This window comes from Stenella coeruleoalba (genome assembly GCF_951394435.1).
Source record: "Stenella coeruleoalba genome assembly, chromosome: 14".
In the NCBI taxonomy this organism is placed as follows: Eukaryota; Metazoa; Chordata; class Mammalia; order Artiodactyla; family Delphinidae; genus Stenella; species Stenella coeruleoalba.
Window position 1 is genome coordinate 83679576 of NC_137160.1, and position 13634 is coordinate 83693209.

Sequence of the window (13634 nt, forward strand, 5' to 3'; positions counted from 1 at the left end):
ACGGATGGCAGTGGGTGGCCAGAGGGGACTGCCTTTGAGCATGATTCGGTAGCCACTCTAGAGCAGCGCTGTTTAAGAAAAATACAGTGTGAGTGACGTATGTCATTTCAAGTCTTCTGGTAGCCACATTCAAAAAGAAGCAGGTGAAATTAATTTTAATAACAGTTATCATAAGCATATAAAATATAATATATTAATATATAACAATATATTATATATATATAATATTTACTAATAATAAGTAACTGTATTTAATTATTAAATGATACAAATGAACTTATTTACAAAACAGAAACAGACTCACAGACATAGAAAACCAATTTATGGTTACCAAAGGGGAAAGGGGAGGGGGAGGGATATATTAGGAATTTGGGAGTAAAATATACACACCACTATATATAAAATAGATAAACAACAAGGACCTACTGTATAGCACAGGGAACTCTACTCAATATTTTGTAATAACCTAGATGGGAAAAGAATCTGAAAAAGAATATATATTTATATTATAACTGAATCACTTTGCTGTACACCTGAAACTAACACAACATTGTAAATCAACTATACGTCAATGAAAAAAGTAAATTTATAAAAAAGGAAACAGTCAAAATTAATTTGAATAACAATCATCATAAGTTATATTATATATATTAATACATCATATCATATAAATAATATGTATTAATAATTATATTTAACTCAAATATTAAAATACTATCTCAGCATGTAATGGGTTGAGATATTTGGCATATTTTTTGATGCCAAGGCTTTACAATCCTGTGTGAATTCACACGTGCAGCTCATCTCAGTTTGCACTCGCCACACTTCAACTGCTCAGTAGCCACACGTGCCTCATGGCTCCCGTATTGGCAGCTCTGGAATCGAGGGCGAGGCCGGATGGGTAACTTAGGGTGACAAACTCAAATCTGCCTCCACGGCCGGCGGGTGATGGAGAGGACTGGGCGTGGCTGGATGAGGACTCGGGCCCACTGGAGAGGTCAAGCCCTGGCCAGCAGCCCCTGAACTCCTGCTGACTGATGCCAGGTGGCGGCGGGGACTCAGATCTCTGACTCTTCAACGGAAACTAGAAATTTGGATCTCTACATGAAATCTCCCAATCGTTATGTGCTGGCAACTAACTTTTTAAAAATCTCGAGATGCAGGCCGTTCAGGACACGCCTGTGGAGCCGCCGGTGTGGGACCTCTGGGTTCGGTGCCCAGGGCACGCGCACCTGGAAGGCCGGCTTGTCAGGAGGCATGCAGCTCAGTACAAGTCTCCTGAACCACCCAACCCGGATGTACTGGGCTGTGTGGAGAGGTCCCCATCACCCAGGAGCTTATTACCATCCAGTGAACGAGATGTGTGTAAAACCTGGATTCCAAAACAAGGAAGGCTGAGCAAAGAGCCATACCAGAGGGACAGTCAGAAGGTTCTGGACACTGGGAGGAAGAGTGCTGGTCGGACTGGCCGGCCCCTGCCTGGCGCTGTCCTCCCGGGCGCGTTTTCCAGTCGTGTTTCTTTCCCCAGGTACGTGCAGCCTCCGGTGATCAGCTTTGAAGCCATCTTTGAGCAGAGCACACCCAACTCGCCCATTGTGTTTATCCTGAGTCCTGGCTCTGACCCTGCCAGTGACCTTATGAAATTAGCCGAGCACAGCGGTTTTGGAGGGAACCGCCTCAAATTCCTTGCCATGGGTCAAGGTCAAGAAAAGGTAAATTGTTGTTGGAGGGAACAAGCCCTAAACGTGGGTGAGGTCACCGGCCCCTGTTAGGAATGAATTAACGAATGTTTGGCTTTAAGCCAAGAGTACCGCCCCCCCCGCCCCCCCCCCCAACACACACACACGAGTGCCATGCATTTCCGGTCTACGGAGCAGTAATCACACGTCACAGCGATGACAGTGTGAACAGTAGTATAGTTCTGGAGCTAACCTGCTGTGATTGCCCAGCCTGGTACCGTCGGTGTGTTCTGCTGTTTCCAAAGCCCTTTCACATCCAGTCTTTATCTCCCTCAGCCCTTGCAAGAGCCGCGTTTCAGATCCGGGCTGTCACTGCCCCAGTGGCAAGGCCAACTGGTCAGGGGGCAGGTGCCACTGAGTCCGAGGTTGGAGCTCTGGGGGCTGAGGGAGGCCAATGAGTGCAGCCCAGCGGACCCCGGTGGCCCCGCGGGAAGTCTAAAGGGTTGCTTCTTCAAAGGCTCCCTCTGTGGCTCCGGGACCGCTGGCTCCTCTGTGGCTTCTGCTGCAGTGGCCAGTAGTTTCCTGGTGCTTGCAGCGGGTCTCTGGGAGAGCACAGGGTGGTGTGGCAGTGGGACGCCGACGCTTCCTTTCTGTCTGTGTCGGAGCAGGTGGCCCTACAGCTGCTGGAGATGGCGGTGGCTCGAGGGCAGTGGCTGATGCTGCAGAACTGCCATCTCCTGGTCCAGTGGCTGAAGGATCTGGAGAAGTCCCTGGAGAGGGTCACCAAGCCCCACCCCGACTTCCGCCTGTGGCTCACCACGGACCCCACCGAGGGCTTCCCCATCGGGATCCTGCAGAAGTCCTTGAAGGTGTGGCAGCAGGACAGACAGACGTGCCCACGGCTCGGTTCCTTACCTCACTCCCGTTTTGCTGTGTGCATGTGTGTGTTTAGGATAGAGTTGGACACCCCCGCCTTTCCCAGTTCCATTTCTCCCTCTCCCTTCAGAGGTAAGCACTGTCCGGATAGGGTGACAATTATCGGGTGACAGTGTTGACTCCCAGGCCCATCTTTATCACTTCTGCATGTCCTCAAAACAATTTCTGGGTTGGTTTTCATGGACTTCACATTTATCCTTTTTAACTCTAATGATCGGCCCTCCCACAGCCCGCAGAACTGGAGTGAGTGCTTGTGTGTGTAAGTTTCAAGGAGTTTACCTGCCCTGTTTAATTTAGTCTCTGGGAACATTTTGGGGAATGGTTTCATCATCTCTCTCTTCCTCCAGGACAGGCAGAGGGAAAAACTTAGCTACTTCTGTTTTACACTTGAGGACCCCATGGATCAGAGGAGGTTAAAAGAGCCTTCCTGGGGTCATTCGATGAGTCAGGGCAGAGCTGGAACAACGTCTCGTTTTTAACTCATTCACGTGGGCCCTTGGGAATAGGGAAGATAGCTTTGCAAGGACGGAGGGAAAAGCCAAGATGACTGCAGTCTGCACACCCTTCAGAGCCCTGCTCGGGGGCCTGGGGTTTCCGTCACCATCGGTCTTTGCCTCCAACAGGTTGTCACCGAGCCACCCAACGGGCTGAAACTCAACATGAGAGCCACGTACTTCAAGATCTCTCCTGAGAAGCTGGACCAGTGTCCACACCCTGCTTTCAAGTCCCTGGTCTACGTGTTGGCGTTCTTCCATGCTGTGGTGCAGGAGAGGAGAAAGTTCGGGAAGATCGGGTGGAACGTGTACTACGACTTCAACGAGTCTGACTTCCAGGTGAAGAGGCGGCTACTGCCTCTCCCGGGGGACACTCCTTCCTTCGTTGTTCCTGCCCACGTTTTCAGAAAACAGTCAGAACGCGAATGACTTTATGGGTTTTCGGTTACCCAGGCCCGTTCCTCCTCTTTGCAGGTCTGCATGGAAATTCTGAACACATACTTAACAAAAGCTTTCCGGCAGCACGACCCTCGGATCCCGTGGGGCAGCCTCAAGTACCTAATCGGGGAGGTAGGAGCATCCTGGGCGCCTGCTGCAGGCCCCCTGGGGCGGGCTGGGCTGTGGCCTGGTGCCCCTGGTCCATGGCCCCCGAGTCTTCTGGGACTCCCCTCTTGCTGCTGCCCATCAGCTGAAGGCCCCTGGGTCTCTGTGAAACACCACCCCCCCGCGCCCCGGTTCGTCACCCTGTTATTCTTTGTCCTAAGTGAGCAACCGTCACCTGGGCGTTTGGACTCATCGCCCTGGGGACTCCTGTTCCTCGCTGAGGATGCCTCAGGCACGTCATGGGAGCCCTGCTTCTGTTCGGTGGGCCTGGAGGTCCACTCTGGAGGCCACGGCCTTATACAGCGCTCGTGGGAAAGCTTCCCCGGAGGCCTGTGTGTGGCTCAAACAGAGACATCGCTGTTCCAAAGACAAAAGCGGCTGCTGGCTCCTTGGGTTGTTTTGTTTGCTCGTTCGCTGTGTTTTGGGGAGTTGGCCAGTTGCACACTGGCTCCCAGCATTTCATGAGGACTGCTATCACCTTGGGCTCTATGAGTCTGCACACGAGCCCTCTTGTATAGAGTGGCCTGAAGCCTGTGCAAGTCAGCACGGTTTGAGCTGTACAGTGGCCGGGCGGCAGGAGTCTCTCTAAGGGCGCATCCGGGCTTGACCCTGGACTGTCCGCTGGGCCCGGGGCCTCAGGGCCCACCCCGTAGGTTCCGGGTCCCGGCCGGCTCTCACTCCCTGTCATGTCAGGTCATGTACGGAGGACGGGCCATCGACAGCTTTGACCGGCGCATCCTGACCATCTACATGGATGAATACCTGGGGGACTTCCTTTTCGATACTTTCCAGCCATTCTACTTTTTCCGGAACAAGGAAGTGGACTACAAAATCCCCACGGGGGATGTCAAGGAAAAATTTGTTGGTGAGATTTCTCAGCCATCAGGAAGTATGTAGACGTTTTATTCTAAGGGAGCCCGTACATTTCAGCTCTTCTGGTTTCTGTGGTTGGCTTGATGCTTCTGACCCCTTCCCTGGTGGGACTCTTTGACGGCTCGGGGTGGTTTCTTATGCCTTTTAGCGGGGCCCAGTGGGCTCTTCCTAGCCTCAGAGCTGATGGAGTTAGTTCAGACTTCTTGTCCTGGAATGATGGTAAATATATCAGAGTCTCCCTGGAAGGGCAGAGTGGCCCCTGGGAAAGTCACTGAGCCATTTTCATAAAAGATACACGTAGAGGAAGTTCCCTGGTGGCCCAGTGGTTAGGGCTCTGCACTTTCACTGCTGTGGGCCTGGGTTTGATCTCTGGTTGGGGAATTGAGATCCCGCAAGCCACGAGGCATGGCAAAAAAAAAAAAAAAAAAAAAAAGATGCACACAGGCCTGTATTGGGCATGGCGGTGTAGAATTCTTATTTTAAAAGCACGTCACCCTCTCGGAGGTGGAACGTGGGCTCGCGTGTGTGGGGACGTCGAGGCTGTGGGCCCTCGGGAATCGGAGGTGGCATGGCAGTGCAGCCGCTGTTCTCTCCCATTACAGAAGCCATCGAGGCCCTCCCTCTGGCCAACACGCCTGAAGTGTTTGGGCTGCACCTCAACGCTGAGACTGGATATTACACTCAGGCAGCTCGAGACATGTGGTCTCACCTGCTGGAGCTGCAGCCTCAGACGGGTAAAGTCCCCTGCAGAGGACTGTGCCCATCGGACTGGGGACAAAGGGCATTGGCGCAAAGTGCTGCTTCGGGTTCTGATAGCTTCCGTACCGTTGGTGCCCTTCTGAGAGCCAGAAGGCACCCCAGTCCTGTGCTCAGATGCCTTGCTCTCTCTGAAAAGTGTCCTGATTTCAGGGGAATGCAGCACCGCCATCAGCCGAGATGATTACACTGGCCATGTGGCCAAGGACATAGCAAACAAGATGCCCAAAGTCTTTGACTTGGACCTGGTCAGGAAGCAGCTGGGGACGGTCGCCTCCCCTACCTCAGTGGTGCTCCTGCAGGAGCTGCAGCGCTTCAACAAGCTTGTCATACGGATGTCCACGTCCCTGGCTGAACTTCAGAGGGTAAGCCTGTTCCTCGAGTGCAAATTCCTGCCTCGGTGGAGTGCTGGGTTTTCCGCTAGTCTTGCCTGACTGCTCTTGATTCTATAAACAGGCCTTGGCTGGAGAAGTTGGGATGAGCAGTGAATTAGATGATGTAGCCAGGTCCCTCTTTCTTGGGCAAATCCCTAATATCTGGAGAAAGCTTGCCCCTGACACCTTAAAGTCCCTCGGAAACTGGATGCCCTACTTCCTGCGGAGGTTCAGCCAGTACACGACGTGGGTGAGTGAGAGGCAGCGGTCTGCTTGCTGGTTCAAGGCTTGGCCTGGACCCCCTCAAACCACTTCCCGACTCCTTCTCCCCTCCCCAGTGGTACCTCTGTCAGGAGCTGACTGGGTGCTCTGGAAATGGTCTCGGACTCTGCAAGCGTATCTGTTTTTTTTTCCTTTTCTCCCTTCCCCCCTCCCTTCCTTCCTCCCTTCCTTGGGGGCTTCCCTGGTGGCGCAGTGGTTAAGGATCTGCCTGCCAATGCGGGGGACACGGGTTCAAGCCCTGGTCCGGGAAGATCCCACGTGCCGCGGAGCAGCTAAGTCCGTGCGCCACAACTACTGAGTCTGCTCTCTAGAGCCCTCGAGCCACAACTACTGAGCCCACGTGCCGCAACAACCGAAGCCTGCACGCCTAGAGCCCGTGCTCCCCAACAAAGAGAAGCCACCGCAAGGAAGAGTAGCCCCTGCTCGCCGCAGATAGAGAAAGCTCACGCACAGCAACGAAGACCCAACCCAGCCAAAAATAAATAAATAAAATAAATATATTAAAAAAAGAAAGACTTTGAAGCATACTATGCCCAACTTGATTTATCCATCCAAGAGTCTGTCTTGGCAATTGTTCCATCTAAGTACATCTAGACGTCATTCCTTCTAGGCTACTCCGTCTCACAGACATCCCGTATCCTTTCCCCTGATGGATGTTTAGGTGGTTACCATTGGTTTTTTGTTCTCTTTTTGGATTTTTTGTTTTGCTAGTACGAACAACATTCTGGTGCACATGCCTTTGGAGACTCATATGAGTATATTCCATGGGTACAATGGAAGAGTTGGATCCGAGTGTGTGCATTTTAAATTCTGACAGCTCTTGTCAGATGGTTTTCTAGAGAACTTGAAACCACAGCGTACGAGAATGATTATTTCCTCACCTCTCTGCAACATGGTGTGTTCTTAATACCTTGGATCTTTTTCTCCTTCATAGGCAAAAAGTAACATCAACTATGTTGGTTGTGTATTTCTTTAATTATGGTGAGGCTGAGTGTATTTGACACGTTTATAGACATTTTGTGTTTTTCTGTGAACTGTCTTTGTATCTTGATTTCATTTTTATCAAGTTCTCCACCATTTTTTAAAAAAATTATTTATTTTTGGCTGCGTTGGGTCTTCGTTGCTGTGCGCGGGCTTTGTCTAGTTGCGGTGAGCGGGGGCTACTCTTCGTTGCGGTGCTCAGGCTTCTCCGGTGGCTTCTCTTGTCGCAGAGCATGGGCTCTAGGCGCGCGGGCTTCAGTAGTTGTGGCTTAGTTGCTCCGCGGCATGTGGAATCTTCCCGTGGGATCAAACCCGTGTCCCCTGCATTGGCAGGCAGATTCTTAACCACTGCGCCACCAGGGGAGCCCCTCAAATTCTCCACCTTCTAAAATTGGTTTTTAAGAGCTCTTTGTACATCAAGGGAATTAAGTCTTTTGTCTGCTGGTGTTACAGATATTTCCCCAGCTTGCCTTAAGCTTTTTGATTCTGTGGTATTTTTTCCATAGGAAAGTTTTACATTTTAATGTAGTCAAATAGATCAGTCTTTTCTTTTATGGCTTCTGGGTTTTGTATTCTCCACTCCAAGATTCTGAAAACATTCACTGGAGATTTGATTTGTACTTTTGTGGTTTATTTATTTAGTTTAGTTTTGTTTTTATTTTTTTGGCCGCGCTGCGTGGCATGCGGGATCCTAGTTCCCCGACCAGGGATCGAACCTGCGCCCCCTGCAGTGGAAGCGCTGAGTCTGCATGTGGTGTATTTTCTATATTTAAATCTTGGCTGCACCTGGAGTTTGGTGATCCCGCTTGTTTTTCCCAGTGGGCTGCCAGTTGTCCCAACACCATCTTCCTGCTCCTAATGTGAACTACATCTTCTGTCAGCTTTGACCCCGGCATTGGATGGCAGCCCCAGGCTCTCACCAGCTGCCTTCTCTCTCCAGGTCACTGAGAGTGAGCCCAGTGTGATGTGGCTCTCGGGGCTGCACATCCCAGAATCCTACCTCACGGCCCTGGTGCAGGCCACCTGCCGGAGGAACGGCTGGCCGCTGGACCGCTCCACCCTGTTCACGCAAGTGACCAAGTTCCAAGATGCAGACGAAGTGAATGAGCGGGCGGGACAAGGTACGGCCAGCTCCCTGCGGATTCACGGCCTCTCACGTAGGGTCTCCCTCCCCAAGCTACCCTCAGAAGGGCTGAGCACAGTGTGGGCCCGGAAAGTCAGACTGCTGCAAATACTGGCCATGTTTGTGTGCTGTCCACGTGGGGCTTGACGTCTCTGAGGGTGAGTCCAGGTGTTTCTTTTCCAGTTTTTCCATTGAGACGTGGGCTGACGTCAGGGGAGAGCTGAGCCACACTCGCCCAGCTTGTCTGTGGGAAATGGGCTACTAGGTTAGAAAGAACTGGATCGCCAGGTGGCTTCCCTGGAAACCATGAGGGCCCGGGGGCATGGTAGCCAGAGAGCAGGATGGGCCAGGTGGGAACCGTTCAACTGTGCTATAACGTCGAGTCCCTCAGACACTGGTGACTGGCTGTGTGAACTGGGGCTGGAAACTGTGGGTTCCCGGGGGGTCGTGTCTTAGAGGACATCTCGCTGCAAGCACAAAAGCCCTCTTCAGCTAGCTTAGGGAGAGGGGGTTTATGGTGAACATTGTGGAGCGCTCAGTCCTCTTTGTAGAAGGCCAGCGAGGTCTCAGAGGGACCGGCAGTGTTGGGGTGGCCATGGTGCCAGCTGACTCTGGGGCCCGAGGCCAGTTAAGTCTGTGGGCCTTCGTGCCACATTGCTGGGGAGAGGCGACCACCCCTCTTCCATGGCGCTGTGGCCGTATGGAGGGTCACGGGGTCTCCAGGGTGTCCCATCTGGGCTCTACAAAAGGAAAGTGGGCGGGGTAGAAATGGTGGCCACCCCTCTTGGGAAAAGGCGGGGGCTGTGTATGGGGAAGGAGAATCAGTTAGTTACCCTTTTGTTTGTCCATATGCGCATCTGCTAGAGCTGCCGAATGCTGGGCAGAATGACACTTGCCTCCGCCTAAGTGCGGCTCTCTTCCTGGTGCCTCTAGGATGCTTTGTCTCAGGACTCTATCTAGAAGGCGCTGACTGGGATGTAGAAAAAGGATGTCTTATCAAGAGCAAATCCAAGGTGCTGGCCGTCAACCTGCCGGTCGTGAAGATCATCCCCACTGAAGCCCATCGCCTCAAACTGCAGGTGAAAGGCCGACGCCTGCCCCATTTCCCCTCTTCTCCTCTGACTGGAGTTAGACACCAGGTGGTTTCCAAGAGTCTTGCCTTTTAGCACAGGGGCTCTTAACCTTTCAGGGCTGGGGGAAGCCTTTGAGCCACGTCCCGGGGGAACAATGCATGCGTGCGCGTGCGTGTGTGCAGAGCCTTGCGGGGGCGGCACGGGTTCAAGGTTGGAGGCTGTGGCCCAGACCAGCTTGAGGAGCGACTCCTCCCTTCTGGTGAAATTCTGCGCTCATTGCGTGGATCGGAAGGTAGCTACATCCGGTGTGGACGGCAGGCGCCCCTGCAGGACGGCCTGCTCTGCTGGCCGACCCCGCTTCTCATGGGTGTCAGCAGAGCCCGGCACCTCGCGGGGCCCCTCCGCACCCGTAGCGCTTAGACGAGCCTTCGCCCTCCCCGGGACCCGCGCGCCCCTCTGCCCGCGCCGGCACCTCACGCCCCTTTCCCGTGCAGAACACTTTCCGGACGCCCGTCTACACCACCTCCATGAGAAGGAACGCCATGGGGGTCGGCTTGGTTTTTGAAGCCGATCTCTTTACCACGAAGCACATTTCTCACTGGGTCCTGCAAGGGGTATGCCTCACCCTGAATTCTGATTAACCCTCTGGGTGAAGAAAACGGCACGAGATTCTAAGTCTGTGGCCGGCAACGGATGTGCTGGGAATTCGTGAAGACGCATCATCTGCTGTCACTTCTTGGGGCCTCTCGAGGCAGAAGGGGGGTTGACACTGATTTTTTTCTTTCATTTGAAATCAGCCATTTATATATGTCTTTCCATATAAGTTAACCTGAATGGTTTTATTCTTTTTAACTTTAAAAAAAAGGATTCTGTGGTATTCAAAAAGTAAATTCAACAAGAGCATTTTAAGACGTGTCGAGTTTGCTTTTCCTTCTCAGGGGAACCACTTAAGCAAAACTGCCTGCATGTCGATGGCACAAGTGAGAATTCTAACGTAAATTGTCAAAGGTGGTTTTTTTGATGGTCCAGGTCTCTTTCAGCAGACGCCTCTCTGGAGCGAGGGCTGCGTGCTGGGGCGCGGGGTAGAAGGCCGAGGCTGCTGCGCGGAGGCAGCAGGGCCCCCGTCCCTGGGCTGATGAGGCCGGAGTCACCCACACCCTTACAGAACTCTCCAGCCCGGCTCCCCGGGCGCTGGCCTGGTAGCGTGTGGGTGAGGGTGCTGAGCCTGGTGTTTTGATTCCTGCGTGAGGCTGTGAGGGGTTGGGTGCAGACGAAGAACCTGAAGGACCGGCGGCTACCCGGCGTCCCTTCCTCCTGCGCCCCTGGGGCTACTCCGGCCAGGCCCGGCCGGGGGCGAGGAGCGGCTTTACCCTGCGAGGGAGGAACGGGGCTGGGCTGAGCTGAGCACTAGCGGGACACGAGGGCGAGGCCAGTCACGGGGACAACTGGCTTTTGCTAGAACTTCCGAGGCGCAGAACGTTCTAAGGGATGGCTCAGGGCAGTGAGACACGGCAGGGGACTCATCTTTCCGGAAGTGAACCCCCAGCCCGGGACGCACCCCTGGGTGAGCCCACTGTCAGGGCAGCGGTTACTGGGGGCGAGGGGCAGAAGCGGGCGCTATTTCTTTCCCTCCCACTGTTCCCCCCCCACCCAGGCCCACCCTCGGGTGGTTTAATAAAAGACACAGAACAGAAAGAAGGCAGGTTTAGAAAATAAAGTTTGTTGGGATCTTGAACATTTTGGATAAAACTAACAAAAAACAACACATTCAGGTCGTGGTGATATGAGGAGTGACGTCATCTTATTTAGTTCCCGTGACTTAACATACATCTGCTCGGTTATCCGTGCCGCCCCCCGGGGGAGGGTGTGTCGGGAGGTTACGGGGGGTCTCCTGGAGGGAGCAGGGCTGCTCCGGACAGGCCGCCCTGGAAACGGGAGGGATGAGGTCAAGGTCGTTATGTGTTGCTCCGACTTTATAATTAGGCGTGTGACTATCTGATGTCGTTAACGTTGAGCAGCGGCGCAGCCTGCGGCCCGTGCTTTGTCCGCGAGCGCGCTGAGATTCCGCGGAGCCGGGCTGGAAGCAAGCGAGTCGGCACACAGGTGTTTGGCCGCAGCGATTAGTAAGTACGGATTCCGTAGCAGGGACACGATCGTGTTTCGGTGTCGGTCAGAGGGCAGGGGGAGCAGGAGAATAATCTGTTGACAGGCGTGAAAACAATTCGGCATGCATGGGAATTGAAAAAGAAAAGAAACAGAGGAGGTGCGGCTGAGTTTTTCCTAGGAGTGATCACAGTGCCTCGAGAGCGCGGGGAAGGGTCGCGGGGGGCCTTCACACAGTTCTGTCCGTCCCTGAGTGCTTCCTCGCCACCTTGCCGCCTCCGTTCACCTGGTCCACCGCCAGCGTCTCCACCTCGGGCGGGGCCTGCGCCGGGGTCGCGTGGTGGATGCGGTGCGCCACGCCCACGTGCGCCCTGTGCGGCTTCTCGCGGGCGGGGCTGGGCTGCTCGCCGGCGCTGCGGTCCGAGGCTATGGGGGGGATGACGAGGGGCCGCTCCTTGACGAGGTGGACCTCGGCCGACTCCCTGGCCAGCAGGAACGGGGTGGGGTCGGGCATGGCGTCCACCGGCTCCCGCAGAAGCAGTTTCCGGCTCTCGGCCCCGAATCTGTAGACCTCCTCGAACTCCGGGTGCAGCGGGGCCGAGAGGCTCTTCTTCATGCGGCGCCGGGGCGTCTCGGGCAGCCTGTCCTTGGGCGGGGCCGGCTTGTAGCTGGCCAGCGCGGGGCTGCCGGCCGGGCTGCCGTCCGAGGTGCCGCCGGAGCTCAGGAGCTTCCTCTTGGTGGCGTGCAGCTGCGACGTCAGGTAGGCGATGGTGCCGGCGCGCTGCTCCAGCTCGCTGCTCAGCGCGCCCAGCTTGTGGCTCTTCACCTTCAGCTCCTCCAGGTACCGCCTCTCGCGCTCCTTGATGCTGTTCTCCAGCACGACGACCATCGCGCTCTTCTGCTCCAGCTCGGTCAGCAGCTCGTTGTTCTCGTCCTCCTTCAGCTTCAGCTGCGCCTCCAGGTCTTCACATCTTTTCTTGAGTTCGCTGCTTCTAGAAGAGCTGTCTCCTGGAAGGCCAAGCCGAGGGAGCGGAGTGAGAACCCGAGGGCAGGGCGGCCAGGCCCTGGGGGGCAGGGAGACCTGCTGTGCGGGGATCGGGGGTCTAGGCCGGCCCCCCCTCCCCACGGTGGCGGTTCCCCTGGCCAAGATGGGTGCGGTGCCCACAGGCCACACGGAGGGTAGGACCCCCATCGCTCGTGCCACCTCCGTGTCCTCTCCCCCCAGGAAAAGGTGGGAGATCAGGCAGTCTTTGAGGCCCCATCCAGCTCTCCAGCTTATTGCATAAAAGGATGTCTCCAAATTTCAAAAATGCTGATGTTAAAATGGGCAATTTCAGAGTATTAGACCTGTCCAAAGGCTGAGGATTAAACTGTTAGCAGAGCCATCTGTCTGCGCCATTCCAAGCACGGTTTGGAAAGGCAAATGTAGACTTCCTTTATGTCTAGAGCACCAAAGCTCTGAAATTGCGGAGGAGGCTGGATGCCAGGCTGCCACCTTTCCCCCGACACGGGTCCCCTCTCTGCACCTCTCAGAGCATGGCATCCTTGGGCCTGAGTTCAGGCCCCTCCTTGGTCCTTGGCCTGCCCCTAACACCACACAGGCCGCCCTTCGGCAAGACTCTCCCTGGCTGTGCTCGCGCTGTGCAGGGCGGCTGAACGGGGCGGGTGGTCCGTGAAGGTAGGAGGCCCTGGTGGTGAGGCCGGAACCAGTGTTTGTGGGTGCCTCTCAGATGAGGACGCGGGTTCAGGGATGTCAGAGAAGCTGCCGAACGGCTCCTCTGAGAGCCGCGTCTGCGTGTGCTTCCACCCCTGGGCGGGGCACAGGCCCACCTGAGAGGCTTGCGCTCTGCCCCCCACAGGAGATGCCCCACGCCAGCTGTTACCATGAGCCCCTGATGAGGGGCTGGGTTGGTGGGCGGGTGGCCTCGGGACTCAGGGCCGAGAACCACGTCTGGAGAGGATATAGGGCAAGAATGGTGTTTCTACAGATTAGCGTGGGCTCAGAGGGGACAGCAAGTAAGGACAGCCTGATTTCGGTGACATGGATGGCGGGGTGCGGGCTGGAGTCCCCGACTGGAGGCGGCCATCCTGCTCTCCTGAACCCCGTCCCCAGGCCCCTCATCCACCACACACAGGAAGAGGGGGTCCTAGCTCCCGGAAGGCACGCTTAGGAGACGTGGCACGGGTGGCGCAGGTGGAACGGCAGTGCTGGACGGCGCTCTCGGGCTCGGGGGAACGGTCACGAGGACCTAGACTCGCTCGTGAATAGTCGCTGCTCGTGTGAGGCCTGTTTAGGAAAAGTCATCTCGACTCAAATGCGGTTTCTACACTTTTAAAAGCCTCACCCTGGTCTGGGG

At 55.0% G+C, this 13634-nt stretch overlaps 2 protein-coding genes across 5 annotated transcripts in view; one reads left to right on the forward strand and one right to left on the reverse strand.

Moving 5' to 3' along the window:
• DNAH10 (dynein axonemal heavy chain 10) overlaps positions 1 to 10083 on the forward strand; it is a 147108-nt gene extending 137025 nt beyond the window's left edge. Inside the window, exons 69-79 of the mRNA XM_079942214.1 lie at positions 1529 to 1712; positions 2348 to 2548; positions 3239 to 3448; positions 3584 to 3679; positions 4406 to 4577; positions 5188 to 5319; positions 5495 to 5706; positions 5798 to 5965; positions 7919 to 8099; positions 9035 to 9180; positions 9669 to 10083. Of these exons, the coding sequence (XP_079798340.1) occupies positions 1529 to 1712; positions 2348 to 2548; positions 3239 to 3448; positions 3584 to 3679; positions 4406 to 4577; positions 5188 to 5319; positions 5495 to 5706; positions 5798 to 5965; positions 7919 to 8099; positions 9035 to 9180; positions 9669 to 9815 (1849 nt within the window). The 3' untranslated portion in view covers positions 9816 to 10083. The remainder of the gene's footprint in view (positions 1 to 1528; positions 1713 to 2347; positions 2549 to 3238; positions 3449 to 3583; positions 3680 to 4405; positions 4578 to 5187; positions 5320 to 5494; positions 5707 to 5797; positions 5966 to 7918; positions 8100 to 9034; positions 9181 to 9668) is intronic.
• A 794-nt stretch (positions 10084 to 10877) lies between these two features.
• CCDC92 (coiled-coil domain containing 92) overlaps positions 10878 to 13634 on the reverse strand; it is a 29789-nt gene continuing 27032 nt past the window's right edge. For all 4 annotated transcript variants that reach the window (XM_079942339.1, XM_079942341.1, XM_079942342.1 and 1 more), the window contains exon 4: positions 10878 to 12285. In XM_079942339.1, coding sequence (XP_079798465.1) covers positions 11507 to 12285 — 779 coding nt within the window. In that variant the 3' untranslated portion in view covers positions 10878 to 11506. The remainder of the gene's footprint in view (positions 12286 to 13634) is intronic.